The sequence below is a fragment of the Labrus bergylta genome, chromosome 9, assembly GCF_963930695.1.
Source record: "Labrus bergylta chromosome 9, fLabBer1.1, whole genome shotgun sequence".
NCBI lineage: Eukaryota > Metazoa > Chordata > Actinopteri > Labriformes > Labridae > Labrus > Labrus bergylta.
Genome location: NC_089203.1, coordinates 25,369,312 through 25,391,971, shown reverse-complemented (window position 1 = coordinate 25,391,971; position 22,660 = coordinate 25,369,312). Strand labels below are relative to the sequence as shown.

Here is a 22,660-nt window from a genome sequence, read left to right as displayed (position 1 = left end):
GTGTGTCCAACACACATTAGCTTATCAAAAGACTTCATCCTCCTGTAATATTTCTTGTATATTTAGATTTAGATTTTATATCATAATTTAGATTATGAAAATAATCCCGTTTTCAGTTCTTCATGATCCTTCAGATTCTCTCTAAACTCTGAACAAAGTCTCACTCAGACTTGAAACTTTTAAGCTTTTAAGAAAATGTTAAACAGATTTAAAGTCTGTTCTGTTTCCCACTGGTCAGTTTGAGTCTGTAGTCTGGTCCTGCTCTTGTTGGGTCGTCTCGTCTCTTTTTCTACACACTCTCAAACCTCGACTCTAAAAAGTATTCAGTGAAGTGTTTGTGTTTGGCTGTAGATTAAAGCTCAGCCTGACTGTAATTTAACAAAATAGTGATCAGAAAACCATCAAGTGAATCTTTGACCTATTAAAACTTTAAACAGACATGTAAAAAAGAGTTAAGTAGAGACAATGTGGAAGGTGTGTGTTTGTAAGCATGTGTGTGTCTGTTTGAACATGAAGTGTGTGAACAGTCTGTAAAGATCCTCCATGTTTGAGGTTTTATATCATGAATCACTTCTGCCTCCTGTTTGTGTTAATTATCTCTTAGATGTGACTTTCGGTATTTAATGCAATGACAAATGAAGTTATGTCAGCTGCTGTGTGTCTGCAGCGCCCCCCAGTGGTCAGAAAACTACACGGCGGCCTGAGAGAGAACAACATGAACAAACAAGTTTCATATTGTCATCTACATTCTGAGACAATCATATTTAACTTGTTTAAGAGAAGATGTTTCAACATTTGTGTGTCAGATACAATCTGTCCTGAACCTGATGTCTGCAGACTGAACCTCAGAGGAGTGGAGCATCATATCCACACAAACAATCTTTGTTCTTTCAAACCGCTTTAATCAATAAAGTTATTTTTCTGTCCCTGAAGCTCTCTTATCTTCTTCATGATCACAACAGATACACTCATTCTGTTTTAACAACAATAAATATTTAACTTTTTGCCCGAGTTTGCCCGTCACCTTGGATATCTTGTGACCACAGTGTTCTTTCTCAGTCATGTCTTTCCTCCTGGGGCCCCTCTTCCTGTCTAACCTGTCTAACAGTGAAAATGTAACAACAGGCAAGATTTCAGGAGCAGTCTGTCTGATATTTTGTGGAAATGTCCAGGAGTATGCGTGAAAACATCATGTATTTTTCAGACCACATGGTGGCGCTGTTGTTAATGTGTAAGGTCAGGAGGGGAGGTCAGGCCTCTGTACAGAGTATAAGAAGGTTTTATCATCGTTGTTCTCTGTGGAGGGAAACAGTTGAGATTAAAACAGAGGAGAGAGAGTCTGAACGAGGATGCTGATGGGATAACTGTTCATGTGTGTGTGTGTGTGTGTGTGTGTGTGTGTGTGTGTGTGTGTGTGTGTGTGTGTGTGTGTGTGTGTGTGTGTGTGTGTGTGTGTGTGTGTGTGTGTGTGTGTATGTGTGTGTTTTAATGCTGCAGGGGTGACTGTGGGGATGTCTTATATGGGAGAAGAAGAAGAAGAAGAAGAAACTGGCCCCCTCTCAGTCTGCAGAGTAAAATGTCTGAATATGAACTTGAGTACGAGCAGAAGTCGACGTCAGAGGCTCTGAATGTGTCGCACTGAGAGTTCCTGTTCTTCTGCTCTGATAAGAAAAACTTTATGTGAGACTGTATCCTCCTCCGAGCCTGAAACATGCAGCGAGCTCCGATCCTCTCTGAGCTCTATTGTCTCAGGCACGTCCTGTTTCCTGTCTGCACGCCGCTGATTGTTGTTTGGGCAGCGAGGAGGAAACGCAGCTTCTTACAGGACGCAGTGTTCACCACCGCTTCCTCACCGCTGTCCACTCGGGGACCTCAAACCAGAGACCAGAGACCCTGAAACCCTGACCACACAGGGGGCAGGAGGCCTTTTTAGACTTTCAGGCCTTAGGATTCTTCTTCTTCATCTTCATCTTCATCTTCTTCAGACACTCGCTGAGCTCACACTCATTCATCTTTAATAAAGTGAACCACACATTGTTCTTTTTTGAGTGACATGGTGCGTTCTGAATGTTTATGGAAGGGGTCTCTGACATCACATCCTGTTTAGCTTCTGTTTCTCATGCTTATGTAATTCACTTGTATTCACATGGCGGACATTTTTTCTTAGAAGCTCAACGCTATCATCAAAATATTCTGTCTTTTACCCATCAAGTTCAGATTTTGACCAATTAATTGAATCACTGATTTCTTAATGATCAGCAACTGAAAGGTATTGAGAAGTGATTCATGTTTTTCTAAAAGGTGCTGTATGAATAAAATTGAGGTGAATTTAATTCTTTTTTTAAGGATTAAGAAACGCTTACATTTGATTTTGATTTGACGTCAGAAGTGATGAAAAAGTTTTATTTTGAAGGTTCAAATTATGAACAATTCTTCAGATTTTTTTTTTCAATCAGTGTACGACCACAAAGGTACCTCGTGATTCAGTGTTGTACTCAGACTTTGTTGACGGTAATGATAATAAATAAAGGTTTATCTTATTTTGATCTTGTCTTGTAGACGATTGGGTCGTCAAATTAGTATTTTTTTCACATTTCCACAATAAATTGTCTTTAAGCTGCTGATAAATAGTGAGTCAGGGTTAGTAATGGTTAGTCAGACTGACTCATTTATTAGATCCATAACAAGGGAGGAAGCTGTTCAACTTTAAAAAGAGCTTCTGAGTATTACTTCCTGTAGTGTGATGTCCATCTGAGGGAAATATCTGCCATGTGAATATGAGGAACTCAGAATGACAGATTATTCTCTTTATTAATAAAACAAACCTGTTACTGAGGTTTGATTAGTTTGTATGTTCTTTACAAAGAACTACAGCTCCCATAAAGTCACACTTCCACCAACACTTCTCTAACTCTTTATGTTCAGTCTCTGCTCTCTCTGAAATAACGACCAAACAAACTCAGGAATACTGAAAGCTCTCTTCACAGTTGAACGTGTCTGATTAAAGACGTGACGGATTATTCCGGCTCGCCTCATTAGACTCTTTCAGAACAGCAGCAGCAGAGTTTATTAAAATCAGACTTCAGGGTTTAGACTCCGATTATAAAACGTTGATGTGTTTAGGATTACAGATTACAGATTAAAACAGCAGCTGACCGGATTCAGAGCAAACCAGCTGGACTCAAACTTTTAGACTGACTGGTTTCTTTAGATTCACATGTTTCATCAGCATGTTTGACTTATTAAAGACAGCCTGATGTGGACTCTAGATGAATTGCAGTGGATTATTTTTTAACAAAAATAGTAATAACAATAATATTAATCAAAATAATAAATGGTACTTGTTTTTTAAAACAGTTACAAAGTGCTTCCTACAGGAGAGATCATCTCAATGCACAGGCATATATAAACTACTTACATATGCATATCTAAAAATAATATTACATTCATCCCATATATCAGAACCTATATATATATATAATACCGCCTTTATGTTCTTTGTTTTACTGCACAAAAAATACCAAGTCTTATTCCTTAAATGGGGAGACATAGCCTACTTGGCATAAACCTGATTGTGATTCATTAAAACCTTGGATATTTGATCAACCTATATTTTTTATTTAATGTAAAATATATTGCGATATTTTGTGTTTCACGTTTGTTTCACTAAAACATATAACCAATACTATTACTGTCGTTTATCACGACTATGGAGGATCAGTCTATAGCCTAAATATGTTTTTTTATTCTGAGGAAAGCGGAAGCAGTACGTGTTCTCCAGATTTATATGCTTTTATTTTGAAGCGGGTAGCCGGAAGCTGTAGAAGGTGTTAATGTGTGACTTCGCAACATTACTGTGTGTTTGTATCCTCCCAGTCAGATCTCCCAGTCTGTCTTTGAGCCGCTCCTGACTGTACGGGAATAATCACTGGGACTGGACCTGCACAGACCGGGACATAGACCAAGACACAGACCGGGAACCGGACCAGGAACGGGTTCAGATCGGACTAAGAATCAGACCAGGAACGGGACCGAATCAAACGGGATCAGAGGTGAGACTCTGTTAACTGCTGGGTATCAAATTGAAACAGAGTTTAGTCCGGTGTATCGGTGTAAAGAGTGACCGTGTTAACTGGTGTCAAACATCCGAGTGACTCTTTGTTTAGTGTTTTATTACAGTGTCAAAAATAAATGAGCAGATATGTCATTCGTTTGGAAACTTTCCGTCTTCAGAAATCTGTCGAGACCACGAGCCACAGACACATTTAACCGAAAGTCACCAGTTAACACGGTCACTTTTTAAACCGTAACACCGGGTCTTTTTCTCGGTCTCTGTGCAGCGTCTGAGTCTGATTGAGTGACGCACTGAGCAACTTTTTGGCGCAAACTGGAGCTCAGACACATCGTGATGAGAGTGTGAGTGTGTGTAGGAGTTGTCCCAATACCAGAATTTGATCAATGGGATGATTCTAGTAAAAATCAAAGAAAAATGGAAGTGTCCTAGACGCTCCATGTCAGGTCATTTATTCTTTGTTTTAAATAACAAAAGCTGCAGGCATACTCCTGCACTGTCTAGATTGCAATAGAACATTTACAATGTTTCGGTACAGAAATGTTGCCAACGGTTTGTGCAATTTTGAGTGTGCAAGAGTTTGACCGCAACTTTTGACAGATTCCTTCTTGTTTCAGACAGATGATTCCTCTTCTACACACCTGTCAGTGAAATAAATGAAGGCCTAGTTTCTTTTTTCAATCTTCTGTATTGGTCATTAAAATAACATATTGTTATGTTTTAAAACATGAGGCATCAAGGAGTATCGTAGTATCAAACTTTTTGGCAACCTTAGTGCAACCTAAGTTTGTAGCAGGTTCAGAGATGTGACAGCTGCAGGTTGTTGGTTCGAGTCCTCGGACTGTCTGGGGGTCCGTATTAAAGATCCTGTGAGGTCATATTGTGTCGATTGAGGCGCCCCCTGTGGACGAAACAGGATCTTGAATAGGACCTAGATACGGATGTTAATTGGGGGTCTGGATTTCGGATCTGTATTTAAGGTTTGATCTGTGGCTCCATGTGGGACTGGTCGTAGTGGTCCCAGCAGGGTGGAAGTTCTCAAACTGAATCTTTTAAGATCTCTTTCAGATCTGCTTTAGTTTTCATTCGCTCATATTTTGTTGATGTTTAGAGACTTAAACTGTTACCTGAACATGTCAGACATCTTTTTCTATCACTCCTCATGTTTATGATCGGGCCTGCAGAAATAAGGAAAGTATGCCAAAACATTGTTCAATATTGTGATAATGATTTAATGTGCTACAGATACCCCAAAAACTCATCTTCTTTCTGCTGTTCTTCATGTGTCTGCAACATCATTCCAAATCTTATTGCAGCTTATTCGTTTATTTTGCTTATTTAGCTTTTGCTTCATCTGACTGCAGAACATTGAATCATTCAAGTCAGGACTACGTCTGGCTGTTAAAATGTGTACATGCCGAGTGAGAAAGGGTTAACTGTTAACATACTTTTCTTATTCATTACATTACATCCAGACATTAGCGATGTGTTTATTGTGGATGCTCTTCTTGAGATTACTGTGCAGAAGATCACACTCTTTCTGCAGAGTTCAGTGCTGGCACTCCCCAATTACTTTGCACTCCTTGTTTTCTTGCACAGTCTATCTTACCATGCTTTTTTTTACCAACGTCCCCCTTCTGCACCTATCCCTGACCTCAGACATTTGTTACCCGCTGTGCATTGATCACACATCTTGGTCAGAGTGCACGCACCTCCTTGGTTCTGTTTATTGACCTGTTCTCTGCGCGTCCATGAGAATAAACCGCAACACCACGCTGACACAGATACATCTGAACAGCTGAATATACTAAAGAGAGTGTGTGAGTCAGACAACCGTTTTCATGTTCTTAGAGGACAACATATGACGACTATCAGAGTTAAAGCTTGTTCATCATTCAGAAACCAAACACCTCTTTGACAATAACGATGGAGTCATGAGTTTAACCATCAGAAACATCTGAGTGCAATGAACATCAGAGTAAAGAGATTATAGAGGTTTATAGACTGTCAGTAAGATGGTCTGATTTCAAATTTTTTAAAGACGTATTTATGATTTATGGATTAAGTGACAACTGATCAACAGCTTTGAAGATAAATGAATATTACTGAGTCATTTTTTAAAGAAAGACAAAGTTACTCTCCTCTGCTTATCAAACTGTGAATAGTGTCAGTCCTCCTCTACGACTGTAAACTGAGATTCTGTGAAACTTTTCATTGCATAAAAATCAGAGCGATTAATTAGCCAGCCGATAATATCCTCCAATATTTGCTTATCCAGTGACTATCATTATCGGCTAATTATTATTGCAGATATGCGCCGATGATTCTAGATTTATTCACCAGTCAAATAGATTTTCATTTGAGTATTATTGTTTAAGATTAGCAGTTTTAGTCAAGCGGTGACACAAGTACATGCACATTTACTCTCCAGTTGAGTGACCATCTTGTCTTCATCATACATCTTTTCCACAAGTGTTTGATAACCGCAATTTGAGCGATCCACGCAAGAAATGTTTACATCTAAATGTACTGTATAATTATCTCAACAGATCAAAGAAAGATCTAAGCAAGATATCAGCCAATATATCGATATCACATTTTCTTCTCTCCCTAATATCGATAGCTGTATCAGACCCAAAAATCCCAAATCGATCGGGCCATAATTTCAAAATAGATTTTTTTCCCCCTGACATTTAAGAACTGAATGAATTAACAAACATATAATGAGAATGAGTTTTTTTATTTTTTACATTTAGCTTCATTATTTTGATGATTTTCATCCAAAGCATTTTTGCTTTAACTTTGAATTGTTGAAAGAAGTTTAAATCATTGATTTTAAATACGTTTGTAAATCAAAAAAGTGAAAAATGAATCATGTGATGAAGAATTAGAATCCGAGTGTGCCGTGTTTTATGAAGACAGTTGGACGTCTGAGCCGAGAAGCGTCGCTCTGTAAAGGTTTGAAACAAGTCAGACGATAATGTTAATAAAAAGTTGATCCTTTACAATAATCTCATTGAACTGGAGAGTAGATATTGTTCTTGGTTCTGTGCTCACATTCGAACACAGTGTTGGTGTGGTCAAACCTGAAACAGTCCTGATGCTGAGAGAGCAGCAGGCGTGGCATTCACAGGCAACACAAACATCCTGTAAAGAGGAAACTCGTCTTCCTGTTACAGCTGAAGCTTTACAATAAGACTGAATAATCCTCAGGAGGAATTCTTTGTCTCTCCTTTACTTCTTCTTTTTTCTCCTCCGTCTTGTTCTTCGTGTTCTTCTTCTCCTTTTGCAGCTTCATTTTGTTTAACTGCAGTTTTTGTGAAGGTTTGTGACTATATCAGAATTTAAATTCAACATGATTCTGATAAAAAAAATCAAACAATATAAATACCTTTTTGATACCATGGCAACAAAAATAAAAGTCCTTGGCACCCAGTAGCGGGTCATTTATTGTTTTTAATGGTCAAAAGCTGCAGGCGAACAAGCTCTTAGCTCAACTTGGACAAAGCATTTGGGTGAAAATATTCCTGAAGCTCTGAAGTTTGAGCCTCTGTACTTATCGTTAAATAAAAGATATTGTATCATTTCATATCAGGTCTCTCTCTCTCAGTCTGAAACAGTCTGTGACGTTCTGATGCTTCTCTGATCTTTGTCTGCTGTAATTTGAGAGAAGAAGTCTACAAAGAAGTACCTCTCAATCTTTCTTTGGCACTAATGTCACCATTCTGAATCCCTTTTCAGTGAAGATCCTCCTGACCCTTTGCTCTCTTTTTCAAGTGGAGATCAAATCTTATTTCAAGAAGTTTAACGCAGCACTGCAGCATCAAGGTCGGATGTCCGGAAAATCAAGTGTGTCACTTAAAACTCTTCAGGTTTTCGTACTTTATCCGGATAATTTGTCCCAACAAAAAGGCACAGAGCCGCTGGAGGATTTAAACAAACATTAGAATGTGTGTTTTGTTTCCTCCTTTTCACCTGCTGCTATGTTTCACCCACAAAACCATTGTCTTTACATTTTCGGTCCCCTACACTTACAGGTTGATTTGCTGCATGTTATAATAACTTTTTAAAATATGAATATTACAGTAAATTTGACATTTTCATGAAGATCAAGCTGTATTCAAACTACAGATTGAGACCATTACGTCATCATGAAAATGTTTACTGAGGGAATAAATCAGCTGACAAGGAGGAACATCAATCATGAATGACTGATTGATGTTTGATTGATTTTTAACATGCGGTTATCCGACACTGCTGCAGGATCTTCTGTGAATTCTTCATCTGTTGTTGTGTTCTGAATCAGTATTTTCACTTCCTCTTGGTGATGTCACTGCGATGATGTCACTGAGGTGACTGATTTTCTGTCTGTTAAGTTCACATCATTAACAGTATAACAGCAGTTACATCACACACACACACACACACACACACACTGTTCTCCTGAACAGTAACAGGATGTGGGACTCTTCTTCTTCTTCTCTCAGAAACAAACCACTGTGAAGTCATCAGCTCAGATTTAAAGGAGCGGCCCGCACAGTTTCTCTGTTCTCGTGGTTTTGTTGTCTTTGGTCATGCAGCAGACGTTGATTGGAGGGTTTTTCTGTGTTTTCTGTATCCAAAGCTCTGAGCTGGAACACTCTGCCTCACTGACCCAGATAAGGAGTTCGTTGGTGTTGAGACATGAAGCAGTGGTTTGTTTGTTTGTTTGTCGGTGGTCTGACAGATGTGTAGATTGTGGCTGCTGTGGTGGTTGAAGCTTGAAATGGTTTACATGGTCGGAAGCACACGGAACGTAGCTTTCTATCGCTGTATGTCATGAGTGATATTATTATTATTATTATACGATTGTTATTGTGAACTGTACCATAGGTCAATTGTAGGGCTGGGAAATATGACCTCAAATCACAATGAATTGAACATTTGACCTCGATTACGTTTGTTGAACGATGAATTCGTTTTTGTTTTTTGCCCTCATAGTCCACTGACGAGGTCTCTACTGTAAATATGCTCCACTGTTGAAGCTGGATTAGAGCTGGGAGTGCTGATGAACTATTTTGTGGTTATTTATTGAACTGAAATCAAAGCTTGAAATGAAAACGACACATTTTAGTTTTAAAGTAGAAATTAACTTCTCTACAACAGTAGAAAATAAATAACTTGCATTTCTTGCAAACAGTTTTTTTTCCCGCAGTGTTTACATTTTACTTCTTTTTGTTCGGCGTCGTCTTCCCTAAAGACAAAATGTGTCCAGACGACGGACATTGCTTCCATGCATGTCGCAGATTGGACGTGTCGTCACGTGACTCTGCCCTGAAAATAATCAAAATGATCTACATGGACTAGATTAGAGGTTCTGAATGTCGATTAATTTCCCAGCCCTACTCAATCGTCTTATATCAGTACTGTAACATCTGCATTGATACATATATTTGCAGGGAGCATATGACGATATATTGCCATATTGATTTTTTGGGGGCTTTTTGTGCTTTTAATGGAGAGATAGGACAGTGGATAGAGTGGGAAACAGGGAGAGAGAGTGGAATGACATGCGGGAAAGGAGCCACAGGCCGGATTCGAACCTGGACCGCCCGCTTGGAAGAAAATAGCCACCAGCGCCCCACCATATTGATTTTTTGAGCACAGCGCTAGTGGATATTAGTGATAATGACATCTTTTACAGGTTTTAACACATGTTCAGCAAAGGAGGAAGAGAGGACCATGCCTGCGGTAGCTGGTTTATTCGAGGTTGCGTTATACTGTAAAGGAGCACCAGAGTTCCAAAGAAAGCAGACCAAAAACTACCTTTTCAAGTGGAACTGGAGTTACTTTGAAACACATTTAGCAGGTTAAGTGTGAAAGAGCTGCAGAGGAGTCAGAGGAGGAAGAGAACATTTTCTATGAACTTGGTTGTCTTTCATATCCTCTTATCAGAGGTGTCAAGTATGTAGTATATGTAGTATATATAACAAAGTACAAATACTTTGTTACCTTACTTAAGTAGAAATTTTGGGTATCTATACTTTACTGGAGTAATTATTTTTCAGCTGACTTTTTACTTCTACTCCTTACATTTAAAAAAATAGCCTCGTCACTCCGTTTTCATTTCAGCTTGTTTTTATTCCGGCTTGTCATCATTCAAAAAAACACAAAAAAAAACAAAAAAACAAAACCTATCCAGATAAATCGTGCCATCCGGATAGAGTGAATTTGATTGTGGTTGGATGAGAAGTATAAACATAAACCATTCCTACACGCTGTGGTGCGGCCTAAGCTTTTGTCCTTAATGGCATTTTTTTCCTCTTACATGACTTTTACTTTTATACTTTAAGTAGTTTTGATACCAGTACTTTTACACAGCTTGAGTTGATACTTCAACTTCTACAGAAGTCTTTTTAAACCGTAGTATCTATACTTCTGAGAAATCAATGTGAATACATCTGACACCTCTGCCTCTCATATTTAATCAAAAATATACATTAATATCAAGGTTTATAAGGTTGTCAATATACAACAATCTTAAACTTTGATATGACTTTAGTAAAAAATGTAACGATATTGACCCTCGTTTGATACCACAGTAACAAAAACAGAAATCCTAGACGTCCATTATTTGGTAATTTCTTGCTTTTAATTTACAAATATTATAAACAAACACTCCAGCTCACTGTTTAAATTGTACACTTACTGAAATAGCAGAGATTGTATCGTTGTGAATGTTGAAAACTCTGCTGACCTTAGATTGTATAGATTGTGTAATCAGGCAGGTTGCTGTCAGAAGAGATGACCCACAGTTACGTTTGTGTTTTTATGAGAGTGCGGTGTGTTTAAGTGCTGATGTGAAGTTTGGATATTTTAAACTTCTGCTAGGCTCCCACAGCACCTGAACGCACCACCATGTGTCTGTATATGTTGGATTCAGATCTGATGTCTGCTCACATGTTGACTGTAACGTCCCAGTGTTCCCAGTGAGCCTCAGTGTGTGGTTCCAGTCACAGCTCTGAACAATCAGCCCTCTGTTCATCACAATAGAGCCTCACTGTTATTATACTGCTCGCTCGCCCACCCTCTCTCACTCTCTCCCACTTCTTTTTCATTTGTCCCAACTTTACTCTCGCTCTACTTTCCCTTGTCTTTTACTTTTTTTTTTTTAAAGCTTGCCCCCCTCCTCTCTCTCTTTCTTTCTTTATGGTATTTTCTCCTCCCTGCACTCTCTCTCCCTCACCCATCCTCTCTCTCTCTCTCTCTCTCCATCCTCGGTGGAGGTGAAGAATGAAGGTCACTCTTTTCCTCTCCTCCTTCCTGTCTACTACCCACTCTTTCGCTCTCAGGAGACAATGCTGCTCACAGAGAGCTGTGTGTGTGTGTGTGTGTGTGTGTGTGTGTGTGTGTGTGTGTGTGTGTGTGTGTGTGTGTGTGTGTGTGTGTGTGTGTGTGTGTGTGTGTGTGTGTGTGTGTGTGTGTGTGTGTGTGTGTGTGTGTGTGTGTGTGTGTGTGTGTGTGTGTCAGATGAGTGCAGCTGATGGAGACTGTTGATTTAAAGTACATGCAGACATGTTGTTAAATGTGTTTGTGAGGCTGAATGCAACAACATTAACTTTATATTTGAGTGTTTGCAGAGATGATTAAGTAACGAGCAGTGTTCATTCTTTTAACTCCAGACTTGGAATCAAAAATGTAACTTAAGCCAGACCTTTGTGTCACTCACAGTCACTGTGTCTATAAGGGATGAGATGTTAAATTAAACCTCATTAAAAAAAAAAAAACAAGCATTTTAAATTGTTTTCTTGACAATTCATGAATTTCAAACTAAAAAAAAAAACCCTCACCATGATGCAGTTATTCCAGCATCCTTTCAGCCTGTTTCTCAGTATCTTCTTTTAAATCACTTTTAAAAACACATTTTTATCGTAAGGCCTTCTTATAATCCTTGTTTCATCCAGGATGTTCTATTTGTTTTACTGTTAACTTTAGCCAATCTTTGTCTCGGCTGTTTCTCTTTTTCTCTGTTAATTGGATGATCGCTGCTTTTAATAGGATTTTATTGTTGTGTATTTGACTGTTGGGATTTTTTCTCTTTTCTGTAAAGCAGTTTGTGACGTTGGTTTTGGTAAGTGCTTTATAAATAAACTTTATTATTATTATTATTATTATTATTCATTGTAATTAAATCTCAGTAAAATCTGTTGATTTGGGTTCAGAGCGGTAGCTGTAGTCAGACGGAGTTCAGCTGACGTGTAAGAATGAGGAACAGAAAAGGAGAACAGGCAGTAAAATGAGCTTTTCTCAGAATGAAGTCTGGTGTCTGGTCGCTTCGCAGCGCTGTAGGAAGACAGATTTCATCCCACTTCAGTGTGACTTGTTAGATAAAGTGAAACTGTCACTCAGAAGAACCGGACAGTATAGCTGAAACAGAACGCTGGTCGTTGGTGTCCAACAGAGAAATCCTGGTTCTGATTCTATCAGGTCATCAAACTGGGACCTGATCAGTCTCAAGTAGTTGGAAGCAGCAGGAAAAGTTCATCCACACTCGGATCATGATGGTGATGGTGAAGATGATGGAGATTCTGAAGTTGAGAGGAAGGACCGGCAGAGGAAAGGGTGGGGTGGGCGGGGCTTAGTTCAGCTTTAATCTGTTTCATGTTCTGTAGTACAAAGACATTTTGTTCCTTTGATATTATACACTCAAATATACTATTGTCCTCCTGATACGTACTTAAACATAAATCACAGGGAGATCTCTTTCACATGTGTAAAATATGTTCCTCTCTTTTTTCAACACCTTTAAGAGTTTGTAAATCTGAGGTCCGAACGTTTCCGGATGTCTCCAGTCTCGATTAGTTCAGCCTGCAGCAGTGAAACAGAAAGTCATTTCGGCAACATAGTCCTTGATGGATCAAAGTGTGTCCACTAAAAGTTGTTTTTGTCACTGACAGGCTCAGGTTGTTGTTGTTAAGTGTCAAAGACACAACATTACAGAAAGGATCCCCAGAGGTCGACCTTTCTGTTCAAGAGGAAGATGATTATATAAGCCCAAACAGCTGTTCCATCACTCTCTACATTCACACCAGACTACATTGATTAAAACAAGAGTATATAGGCTGTAAGTGTTACTGCGTTAACCGTGATGTGATTATGCTCCAAACTGTACAGTATTCATGCACAAAACTGCTGACCTAAACAGAACAATCAAACATGTGGTTAAAATAGTATTTAACTGTTTCACAAAAAGGTGTTAAAGGAAAAAATAGGTGATGATCTCACTGATCATCATGTTGCTTTTCAGACAAAGCAGCATGATGTTCTGAAAGTGTGTGTGTGTGTGTGTGTGTGTGTGTGTGTGTGTGTGTGTGTGTGTGTGTTTCCTCTGCAGCAGTTTGAAGGACAGCTGTATCCTGTGTTTTGTTCGGCTGCAGATCCAAAGAGCTGATTACAAACACAGCACAGAGCTAAAGGAGGAGTAATGTAATGTACATGTTCTTGTTATGTAAGTCTTTATTTGTCTTTGTGATCAGATGTTAGCGGTCTGGATGGATGTTTAGACATCCTGATGTTCTGTCTCAAACCCTTTGGTTCATTGTTAAGAAAGTCACAGAGCTGCAGAGAGTATTCATTCTAAGTTAGTTGTTATAATCAGGAAAAGGTAAGAATGTGAAGTATTATTTATGTGATTGTCGATTTATAATTCCTCTGACATTCATATGAAACAGGATTTCACTGTTGGAGCTCATCTCAAACTATTTTTGTAGGACTCTTTCAGAATATGATTACTTGATTTCAGATTTCAGATATCCATAAAGTTATTAGGAATATCCTCATACTCTGAGAATAATTGGGAATACAGGTTTGACCTGGAGAAATGCTCATCATGGATATCTACAGTATTATTAGTGATATAAGTGTGTCTGCTTGCCTGTCAGACACAGCTCAGGGCACAAAGAGCTCAAAGGCTCTTCTCCCAACTCTCTGTTTTTTTGTCTGCTGTGTGTCTGTTCTCCCCTCGTTCTTTATCGTCAGCCCTCACCAGCTTCCTTCCTCACTCTCAGCCTGGACCTCCTCCTCCTCCTCCTCCTCCTCCTCCTCCTCCTCCACAGAGCTCCTTTTCTCTCTGAGTAGATTCTCCCTGCAGACATCTGCGTTCTCTCTGATCAGAGTTTCATTGTGTCACATTTGACGCTCTTTAAAAAAACAGAATGACCTGTTTATGTGCAGAAGGAGAGGAAGTCTCTGCATGCAGTCGAGATTGTGAATTTAATGACAATAGAGTTCTTCATTCCTGCAGATGTGAAGTGATTTATTGACTCATCGTCTTCATGGGAACGCTCCCTGACTAACATGAGTGACTTACCCTCCTCTTCAGTCTTATTTACACACAGCTGACTCTGTGAGTCTGATCAGTAAGCTGTCCTCCTCTTTGGGATCTTTGGGAAACAAATCTGTAAGAATCACAGGAATGATTTTGAATAAGAGGATGTTAACTATCTTACTCGTCACTCTTTATTATTATTATAATAATAACAATAACTTTATTTGTATAGCACTTTTAAAAACACGGGTTAACAAAGTGCTTTGACACATACAGAAGCATACACAACTACAGCTTGTTTGTTAGTGTGTCGTCGTTTTCTGTGTGACCATGAAGTCAGACTCAATTACTGTAACTCAGAAAAACCATCAAATCCACAGAGTCTGAAGTCTGAGCCAATCAGAGAGCTCCCAGAAGTCCAAGCCAATAAGAGCTCTCCTAGCAGTCTGAGTCAGTAAATAAGAAGCTGATGTTATCTTCTTAGTTTCCAAAGTGAAGCCAATACAGAACTGTCTTAGACCTGCATCCTCTCTGAAGTCTAGCAGGGGGCAAAAATCAGTCTGCTCGTATAGAGGTCTATGATAAAATGTTCCCACTTGTCACTGGATTTATTCTCTCAGTAAACATTTTAATTATATGTTTATGATCTCATTATCTTGCTTTAAGTCTTCTTTAATACAGCATGATGTTCATTTAGTAAATTAAGGTCCCATTTAGAGTCATCCAGACCAGAAACAGGGGAGGAGTTAGGTCAGACCTGTGATTGACAAGGTGCTGCCATGGCAGCCTGAAAAATGTCTTGTTCAGGGTTTAGTTGTACTAAAAGACACTCTGATGAGTTGAATGTTGATATATAGTAAGTACATTTTTGTTAAAAGCCCCTTTTTTAAAAGACATTCAAAGTAATATCACACTTTCTATGAATTAAGGTATTCAAAATATTTGATTGTTTTTAAGTTTTAAAACAGTACAAGCTGTTATTTTAATAATCAATAGTATTGAAGGGTACCAAAGCTAATAAAACAAACTCCAGATGAAGAGATACAATTTCCACAATTTCCCAGTTTGGGATCAATAAAGTCATTCTGTTCTATTCTATTCTAATTGTGTTGACATTTATTATTCTAATCCTGAATTTAGACTCATGGATCTGATTTTACGACTTCAGAATAGTGTCTGTTTTAAGAGGTTTTGATGCACATCTCTGACTCTGACTGTCTCAGGTGTTCAGTCTGCACTTTTTATAAATCAGGTGCTCTGAGCTGATCTGGAAGCAGCTGCAGGTTTTCTGAAGTTTGGAGGAGGAAAAAGGTCGACAGGAGGAAGTTGCTGTGACTCACTTCCTCCTCCTCCTCTTTTGTCTCCATGCTGCTGACCTTTGTGTGTGTCCAGCAGTTATTTTTACTCTGCTGTAACATTCAGGACCTGATTCACTAAAGGATTGCATGGCTTTTTGCGCCTGCTAAACCGATACAGAGCTGCAGAGCAAACGGGGTCTTATTCACAAACACCGGCTCAAACTTTCCATAATCACAAAAACAATTCCACCTCCGAATGACTTACAACCATTTGATTAAGACTGTAAATAACACTTATTCGATTCAGGGGTTAAATCAGTTCAGAGACTCACCGCACACACTCTGTCCACATGTGTGGAAATGGTCTGATGCTGTAACACAGGACTGGTGTTGGAGTATTTTTTTAATTGGGTTGAGCTGCCCTCGCTCTTTAAAGAGAGGGAGCTTAGCTTTCAAAAGAGAAACTTGTGTTTCATCTGTAATGACTACACTGCACTATAAACTGGAAGACGTCTCCCTTCCCCTCCCGTGGCCTTGAGCTACGGTGTGCGCCACATGAGAGCGGGAGTTTAGGACTCAACTTCACAATCGGGGACAAAACAAAAGCAAACTGCTCCGCACAGAAATATTTAAGGGGCGTGTTTGTGCTCAAATATTATTAGACCATGGAATCAGCAGATGGTTGGCACATCTGATGCACAATTTATGGAGCTGTCAACGGCTGCATTGTGAAATTCACTCTCAGTGTTGTTTTGGTGTCGGCCATGATTGTAGTTTTTTCTCTCTTTGGCTCCTCTTCCTCCTGCTGTTTCAGATCATTTGACTGAACACTGAAATATATATTTTTTAACTTATATTAATGTTTCATACAGAAGTGTGTTCATGTTTCAGACTGTCTTTGACCACAGCTGACGTTCACTGCTGGTTTCAATCACGCAATGATACAATGTCTACACTGAACACTTCTCACTTATTATTGCGACCATTATTCAAGTCATCAATTAAAGGAAAACTAGTCGCCAAATTGATAAACAGTTTTGGTGATTTTTTTCAGTAAGAACATCAAACATTTGTTGGTTTTAACTTCTTAAACGTCAGGTTTGGTTGTTTTTTGTCATGTGAACAAAGTTTTGTGTTTCTGACTTTTCTACCTCAACTCTGGATGATCGAGATCAAAAGTGAGAGCTGCAGTCAGCAATAAGCTGACACACACACACACACACACACACTCTCACACACACACACACACACACACACACACACTCACACACACACTCACTCACTCACTCAATCACGCACGCACACATACACTCTCGCGGAAAGTGAAACTTAACACATTCCTACTTTTTTGAGGAAATCTAGAGTTAGACAATCACTGCTTCACAATGAAGCATGCACAAGCGCACACACACGCACACACACACACACGCACACACACACACACACACACACACACACACACACACACACACACACACACACACACACACACAGTTTCACAGTTTTTCATTCTTTGAAAGCCACCCACCCCTCAGCCTCAAGCAACATGCCTTGCCTCTGCAGCAGGCACTCCCTTCATCCTGTGTGTGTGTGTGTGTGTGTGTGTGTGTGTGTGTGTGTGTGTGTGTGTGTGTGTGTGTGTGTGTGTGTGTGTGTGTGTGTGTGTGTGTGTGTGTGTGTGTGTGTGTGTGTGTGTGTGTGTGTGTGTGTGTGTGTGTGTGTGTGTGTGTGTGTGTGTGTGTGTGTGTGTGTGGGTGGGAGCTTCCTCACTTCTCCAGTATCAGTGTGATGTCATCTTTAAAAATAACATTAAACTCAAACCTTAATTATCATTTTGTTTATTTAACCCTGACTCTTACCTGTCAGGCAACAATCAATCTTCTCCGTTTGAAACCTGCAGTCAAAACAAGTCAATTCATCTTCTTTGCTTGATTTAGGGTCAACAAAAGTTTTAGACCTCGACTTTCCCTGAACTTGTTCTTCCTGCCAGCTCCCCTGGTAAATGTTTGATGTGAAGTCAGGGTGAGCTAATATGTGAATGCAGCAGGAAATATTCAGGAAAATTCCCAGTGAGCCAGCAGGTGGGGATGATGATGTTTATTTCCTAAGACTGGTGCGATCTACGTACACCTTTAGGGACAGCTTCATACTCTTTTCTACTCTGCGTTATGTTCATCTTCACTCTCTGTTTATTCTGTAATATGTCAAATTACACGCGTTGATTTAAAGACAGAAACGATTTCAGCCTGTCTGAGGTTTTGTAGAAGTTTTAAGGAGTGCATATGTGAAAACAGCTTCTGTCTGTTTGTGGGTCAGCTGATCTTTCTAGTCAATCTCCCCATTTCATGTTGCCCCGCCCCCCCCCCCCCCCCGATCCCTGTAACCTCCAGGGCAGTCTGTAGAGAGGTCAAAGGTCAGCCTGCTGCAGACGCTGAGAAACAATCCTGCTGCTGTGTTCCAGTGCTGACATCATGTTTTTTTTTTTTTGAGTCTGTGGCTTTAGTTGGCTGGAGGTTGTGTGTGTGTATGTATGTGTGTATGTGTGAGAGAGAGAGACCTCTGAAGGGTCAAAGGTCACCTTGATATGGTCCCAGGGCAGTAAAAACAGAAATCTCCTCTGCCGCAGATAAATGTCCCTTCTGTCTGTAAATTATCAGCATCTGTCAAGACCGTCTGTCACGGGATAATGGGACACGGCCCGAAGCGTCAGAGTTGCTATGGTTACCTATTGTTGTTGACATTTTCACTAAATGAATACCTTTAATACAATCTCTTTTATTTTCACTGTCAATAGTTTCAAAAAGTAAAAAAAAAACTTAAAAAGGAAACTTCAGATCTTCAGTCATGTTTTAACTAAAAGAACAAGCCAACTGCAGAAAACTTTATTATAAATAACATTAAAAATGGCCGCCTTACATTAAGTGTTTGTCTTTTGCAGATTAGTTTGCGAGTGTGTTTTGAACAGGAACAAAACCGTTTCAGTGTTTGGAGCTGCAGCTTACAGAATCAAATCAGATCTTAACTGCCCGTCTGTCTGTCCCTCGTCTCCCGCAGATGGACAGTCGGCCTTCGTCGTCGCTGTAGGTCAGTGATGGCCGCCGTTTTTCCTAAATGTGGAGGAGTTGCGTCCAGGCTCCATGTTGGTCGTCATGGCAACGCTGGATGGAAGCACGCCGGTTGAGAAGCTTCTGTCAGTGATTCACCTTGAGAGGTCAGAGATACATCACACTATACTAATAATAATAATAATAATAATAATAACTTTATTTATACAGCACCTTTTAAAAACACAGGTTTACAAAGTGCTTTGAAAAACAGCAAAAACAAGAACAAACTAAACCAAACACAGAAGAACATAAACAACAGCAAGAACAAACAAATGCAAAATACTAAAAATAATTAAATTCGACAGAAAAGAACCCAAAGTGCACGATACACAACAGACATATATAACCCGACCATCATAAGAACCATCATAAGAACCATCATAAGAACCATTATAAGAACCATCATAAGAACCATCATAAGAACCATCATAAGAACCATCATAAGAACCATCATAAGAACCATCATAAGAACCCAACAAGACGAGCTGAGACCAAGAGGAGCAAAGATTTAAAAAGATGTAAGAAACTAAAAGAGGTAAAAGCAAATCAAAAGATAACAGCAATAAGAAGGTAAGAGCAGAAAAAGAAATAATAACAAGTGATTAAATTATCAAAAAAAACTATAATATTAATAAAAATAAAAAGTATATATACATATAAAACATGAATCGACAAAGTAAGATAAGAAATGACCAAGTTAAAACATAAGAGGAGTTAAGATAAGAGCATAAATAAAAGGACAGTAAGAAGTAAAAGAAGATAAAAAAAAATAGTAAAACCAGTCAGAAAAGACATTAAGAAGACGACGTCACATAAAAGCAAGTCTGTAAAAGTACGTTTTTACGGGATTTAAAAGAATTGAGGGAATCTGCAAGTCTTGAGACTAGATATAAAGATGTTATATGTTCACTCAGGTTGAAACATTACACACGCACAGCAACAGAGCTGACATGTTACAATCATCCTTACTCTGTGAAATGTTCAGTTAACCCTCTCAGTGTGGGTTTATGTGCTACTGCAGAAACAACAGACTTTAGAATGTCAGAATCGAGGATTAAAGACAGCCGTTAGTCAAAAATCCAACTCAGCATATATAGAAAACATTTACATTCCAAGTGCGTTTCCAGTGATTGGTTATTTGAGTTTCTTCAATGCACTGCAGGATGGTCACATCTTCAGAACAAACGCTTAGGTGTAATGATTTGTATCCCTGCAGGTATCTGGACAGCTTCCATCGAGCTGGTCTCCTATTGGCCAAAGACTTTACACACCTGGACCATGAAGCCCTGGTCAGTCTGGGTATAACCGCCACAGGACACAGGAAGAGGATCCTCCGATTGGTTGTCTACATTCAGAGGACGGAGGCTCAGAGAGCGAATCAGAAGGTTGATCTGCCACGCGACCGCTGTCAGTCTGTGTCCGGCTCCTCCTCCTCAGAGCGAGTTCCCAGCACGGCGTTGCTTGGCGAGTCGTCGGGACCCGTTAACTTCGAGGCGTTCAGGAACAGCTCGGCTCCAAACCTGAGAGCCATGCTGACCAATGACAGCCCCCGCCCCGTCCTGAAGCCCATCCCCAAACCCAGAACTGTTTTTAACCGCCGCCGCACCACACCTGTCCACTTCTGTCCAACCCCAGACCCCGCCCCGCCCCCACCGAGGAGGCTATCCCAGGACTCCATCTGTTTCACCGTATTAGAGGGTCTGACCTCAGGAGACACAGCTGCACCTGAACACCTGAAGTCCACATCTGACCGCGACATCGAGTCCAGTTTATCTGGCAGAATGCCGAGTCAGGCTGAGAGGAGGAAACCGAGTCGGAGCTTCTCTCTGTCAGACACTGGAAGACTGTTACCGCCTGTTCCCCCGAGGCTTAACCGCGGGGCCCTCCCTGCCACATCCCAGGGGTCCCCACCCTCTTCGTCTTCTTCCTCACCTATACGGACAGAGCAGGTGAACCATATTTCACCCATGACTTCCTGTCCTGGTAGTGCGGACAGCAGCAGACTCTCTGGATCCTCGGGGGGGTCACCCAGAGGGGGAGGGCTGGAGATGGTCTCTAATGAGATCTACTGGGGCACCTTACCTGGTTCTACTGCCCCTGCTGGAGTGAGGAGGTACTGCAGCCAGCAATCAGCTCCACCGACTCCACCCAGACAAACAACTGACAGGAAAACACCTGACAGGAACCCCGAGAGGAACAGGTAGGTCCCTGTGAGGGTCTGTATCCAGATGGGGTGCACAAGTGGAGTTTTTATTTTTATAAACGCTAAACTTTATGTCAACAAACATTCAATTTTAACACAAAAAGAACAAGCTGCCTGTGTTCAACAAACCAATTAAAAACCTCCATGTGTCAACTCCTCCACTGGCTTAATGCATCTGTCCTTCCATAAACTTGAAAGATTTCTCAGGAATTTAGATTTACTCTGATTCCAATTCAGATCCTATCCAAGTCACAGGTGAATATTCACAGGGGGGCGGAATACAATATGTTATTTTAATATATCTTCCAGTCAAAATACCTTCCAAAATTGTGTTGACATCAGTGAATTGTAATCCATCAAACAACAAATGTTTGCAATATTGTGAAATATACATTACAGAAGCAGTCGCTGCAGTGACTCATTAAATTACTGCAGTTTGTCAGTAAAGCATTTATTGATTTCTTATTTGCTGTTTATCTCTCTTTCATGTGTTTTCAGTGGCAGCACTTTAAGTAACAACTCTTCAGGATCAGCCCGAGGTGAGACTAGATTTAAATACTTACCACCCATATCAAATCACGAGTCTATTTTAAAGTTGATTTTAATGTTCTCGAATTGCCATGATGTGATATTTTTTTATCTTTCAAACGAGACTCTCTCGTCTGCACATGGAATTGACTTTTTTGGGTTCTAATAAAGATACCTTGAACCTTGAACTTGATGTATCTGGATAAAAGTCTGCATATAAAAACTGCTCATGTCGATATTAGTCCAATTTCTTGGTTTGTTAGTTTTACCCCTTAAGATTTATTGGTTTGGGCACCAAAGCCATAACTGGAGAATAAAGAGGACATCATCTTTAAATACCAAAAATTAAATTAGCCTTATATGGTTTAATGACCATAAGTGTCCATGAATCGTGCTGAAAATGTGAATAAAACATGTTGCCTTTCCATTGCTGTTATGTGCTAAGGATTGAGTTTGACAGGATAAATTGCTTATTCTCATGTCAGCTACAGTCAGGATTTATTTTGAGTCTTCTGAAATTTCACTTCAACAAAATAACGGTGGCTGAAAACCCATCTGCTTGTTGAGTTTGGAGTTGTAGCACCCTCCACGCTCCGGCACTTTATTTACTCCGATCGTTTGTTCAACAGCTTCAACAGACGACCCTGAGGAGGAGATCAGTCCGTACTGTGAAACTGTTTTCCAAACCAGAAGAAATCCACTCATCTTGGAGGTGAGCCATAAATGCAGATAGATATATTACTTTATTAATCAAAAAGGGAAAATTTGATTGTCAGCAGCATAGAGGGCAAACTCCTGTTCTTTGTAAAGATTATTATTTTTTGGGCCTTTTAATATTACCTGTTCAATGTGTGATACTTACACCCCTGTGAAGTCTACCTTTCCATGTTAGAGGGGGAACCAAGTTTTCCCACATCTGCACTGCAATTGGAGAGGTAGTAACAGAGGCATTACAGGGGGGAGACAAGGTGTTGACAGGAAGGCTGCAAGAAGGAACTAAAGCTTAGTCAGTGAGAGAGAACAGCGCTGTGTTTATGCGCAAGTCCGAGTGAGGGTGTACATGGAGACCTTGTCGTTTGTTTACATGTCGTGCTCCGGCAGTGCAGTAAAGCAATGTGAATTCACAGAATCAGACACCAACAAACG

At 39.9% G+C, this 22,660-nt stretch overlaps 1 protein-coding gene across 3 annotated transcripts in view; it reads left to right on the top strand.

Annotated features, from left to right (window-relative positions):
- The first annotated feature begins 3,875 nt into the window (after nucleotides 1-3,875).
- Nucleotides 3,876-22,660, top strand: part of arap3 (ArfGAP with RhoGAP domain, ankyrin repeat and PH domain 3) — a 41,448-nt gene continuing 22,663 nt past the window's right edge. For 2 of the 3 annotated variants that reach the window (XM_065958749.1, XM_065958748.1), the window contains exons 1-5: nucleotides 3,876-4,052; nucleotides 18,731-18,887; nucleotides 20,000-20,983; nucleotides 21,485-21,525; nucleotides 22,144-22,226. In XM_065958749.1, coding sequence (XP_065814821.1) covers nucleotides 18,814-18,887; nucleotides 20,000-20,983; nucleotides 21,485-21,525; nucleotides 22,144-22,226 — 1,182 coding nt within the window. In that variant the 5' untranslated portion in view covers nucleotides 3,876-4,052; nucleotides 18,731-18,813. The remainder of the gene's footprint in view (nucleotides 4,053-18,730; nucleotides 18,888-19,999; nucleotides 20,984-21,484; nucleotides 21,526-22,143; nucleotides 22,227-22,660) is intronic. The other variant, XM_065958750.1, reaches the window with a different exon arrangement.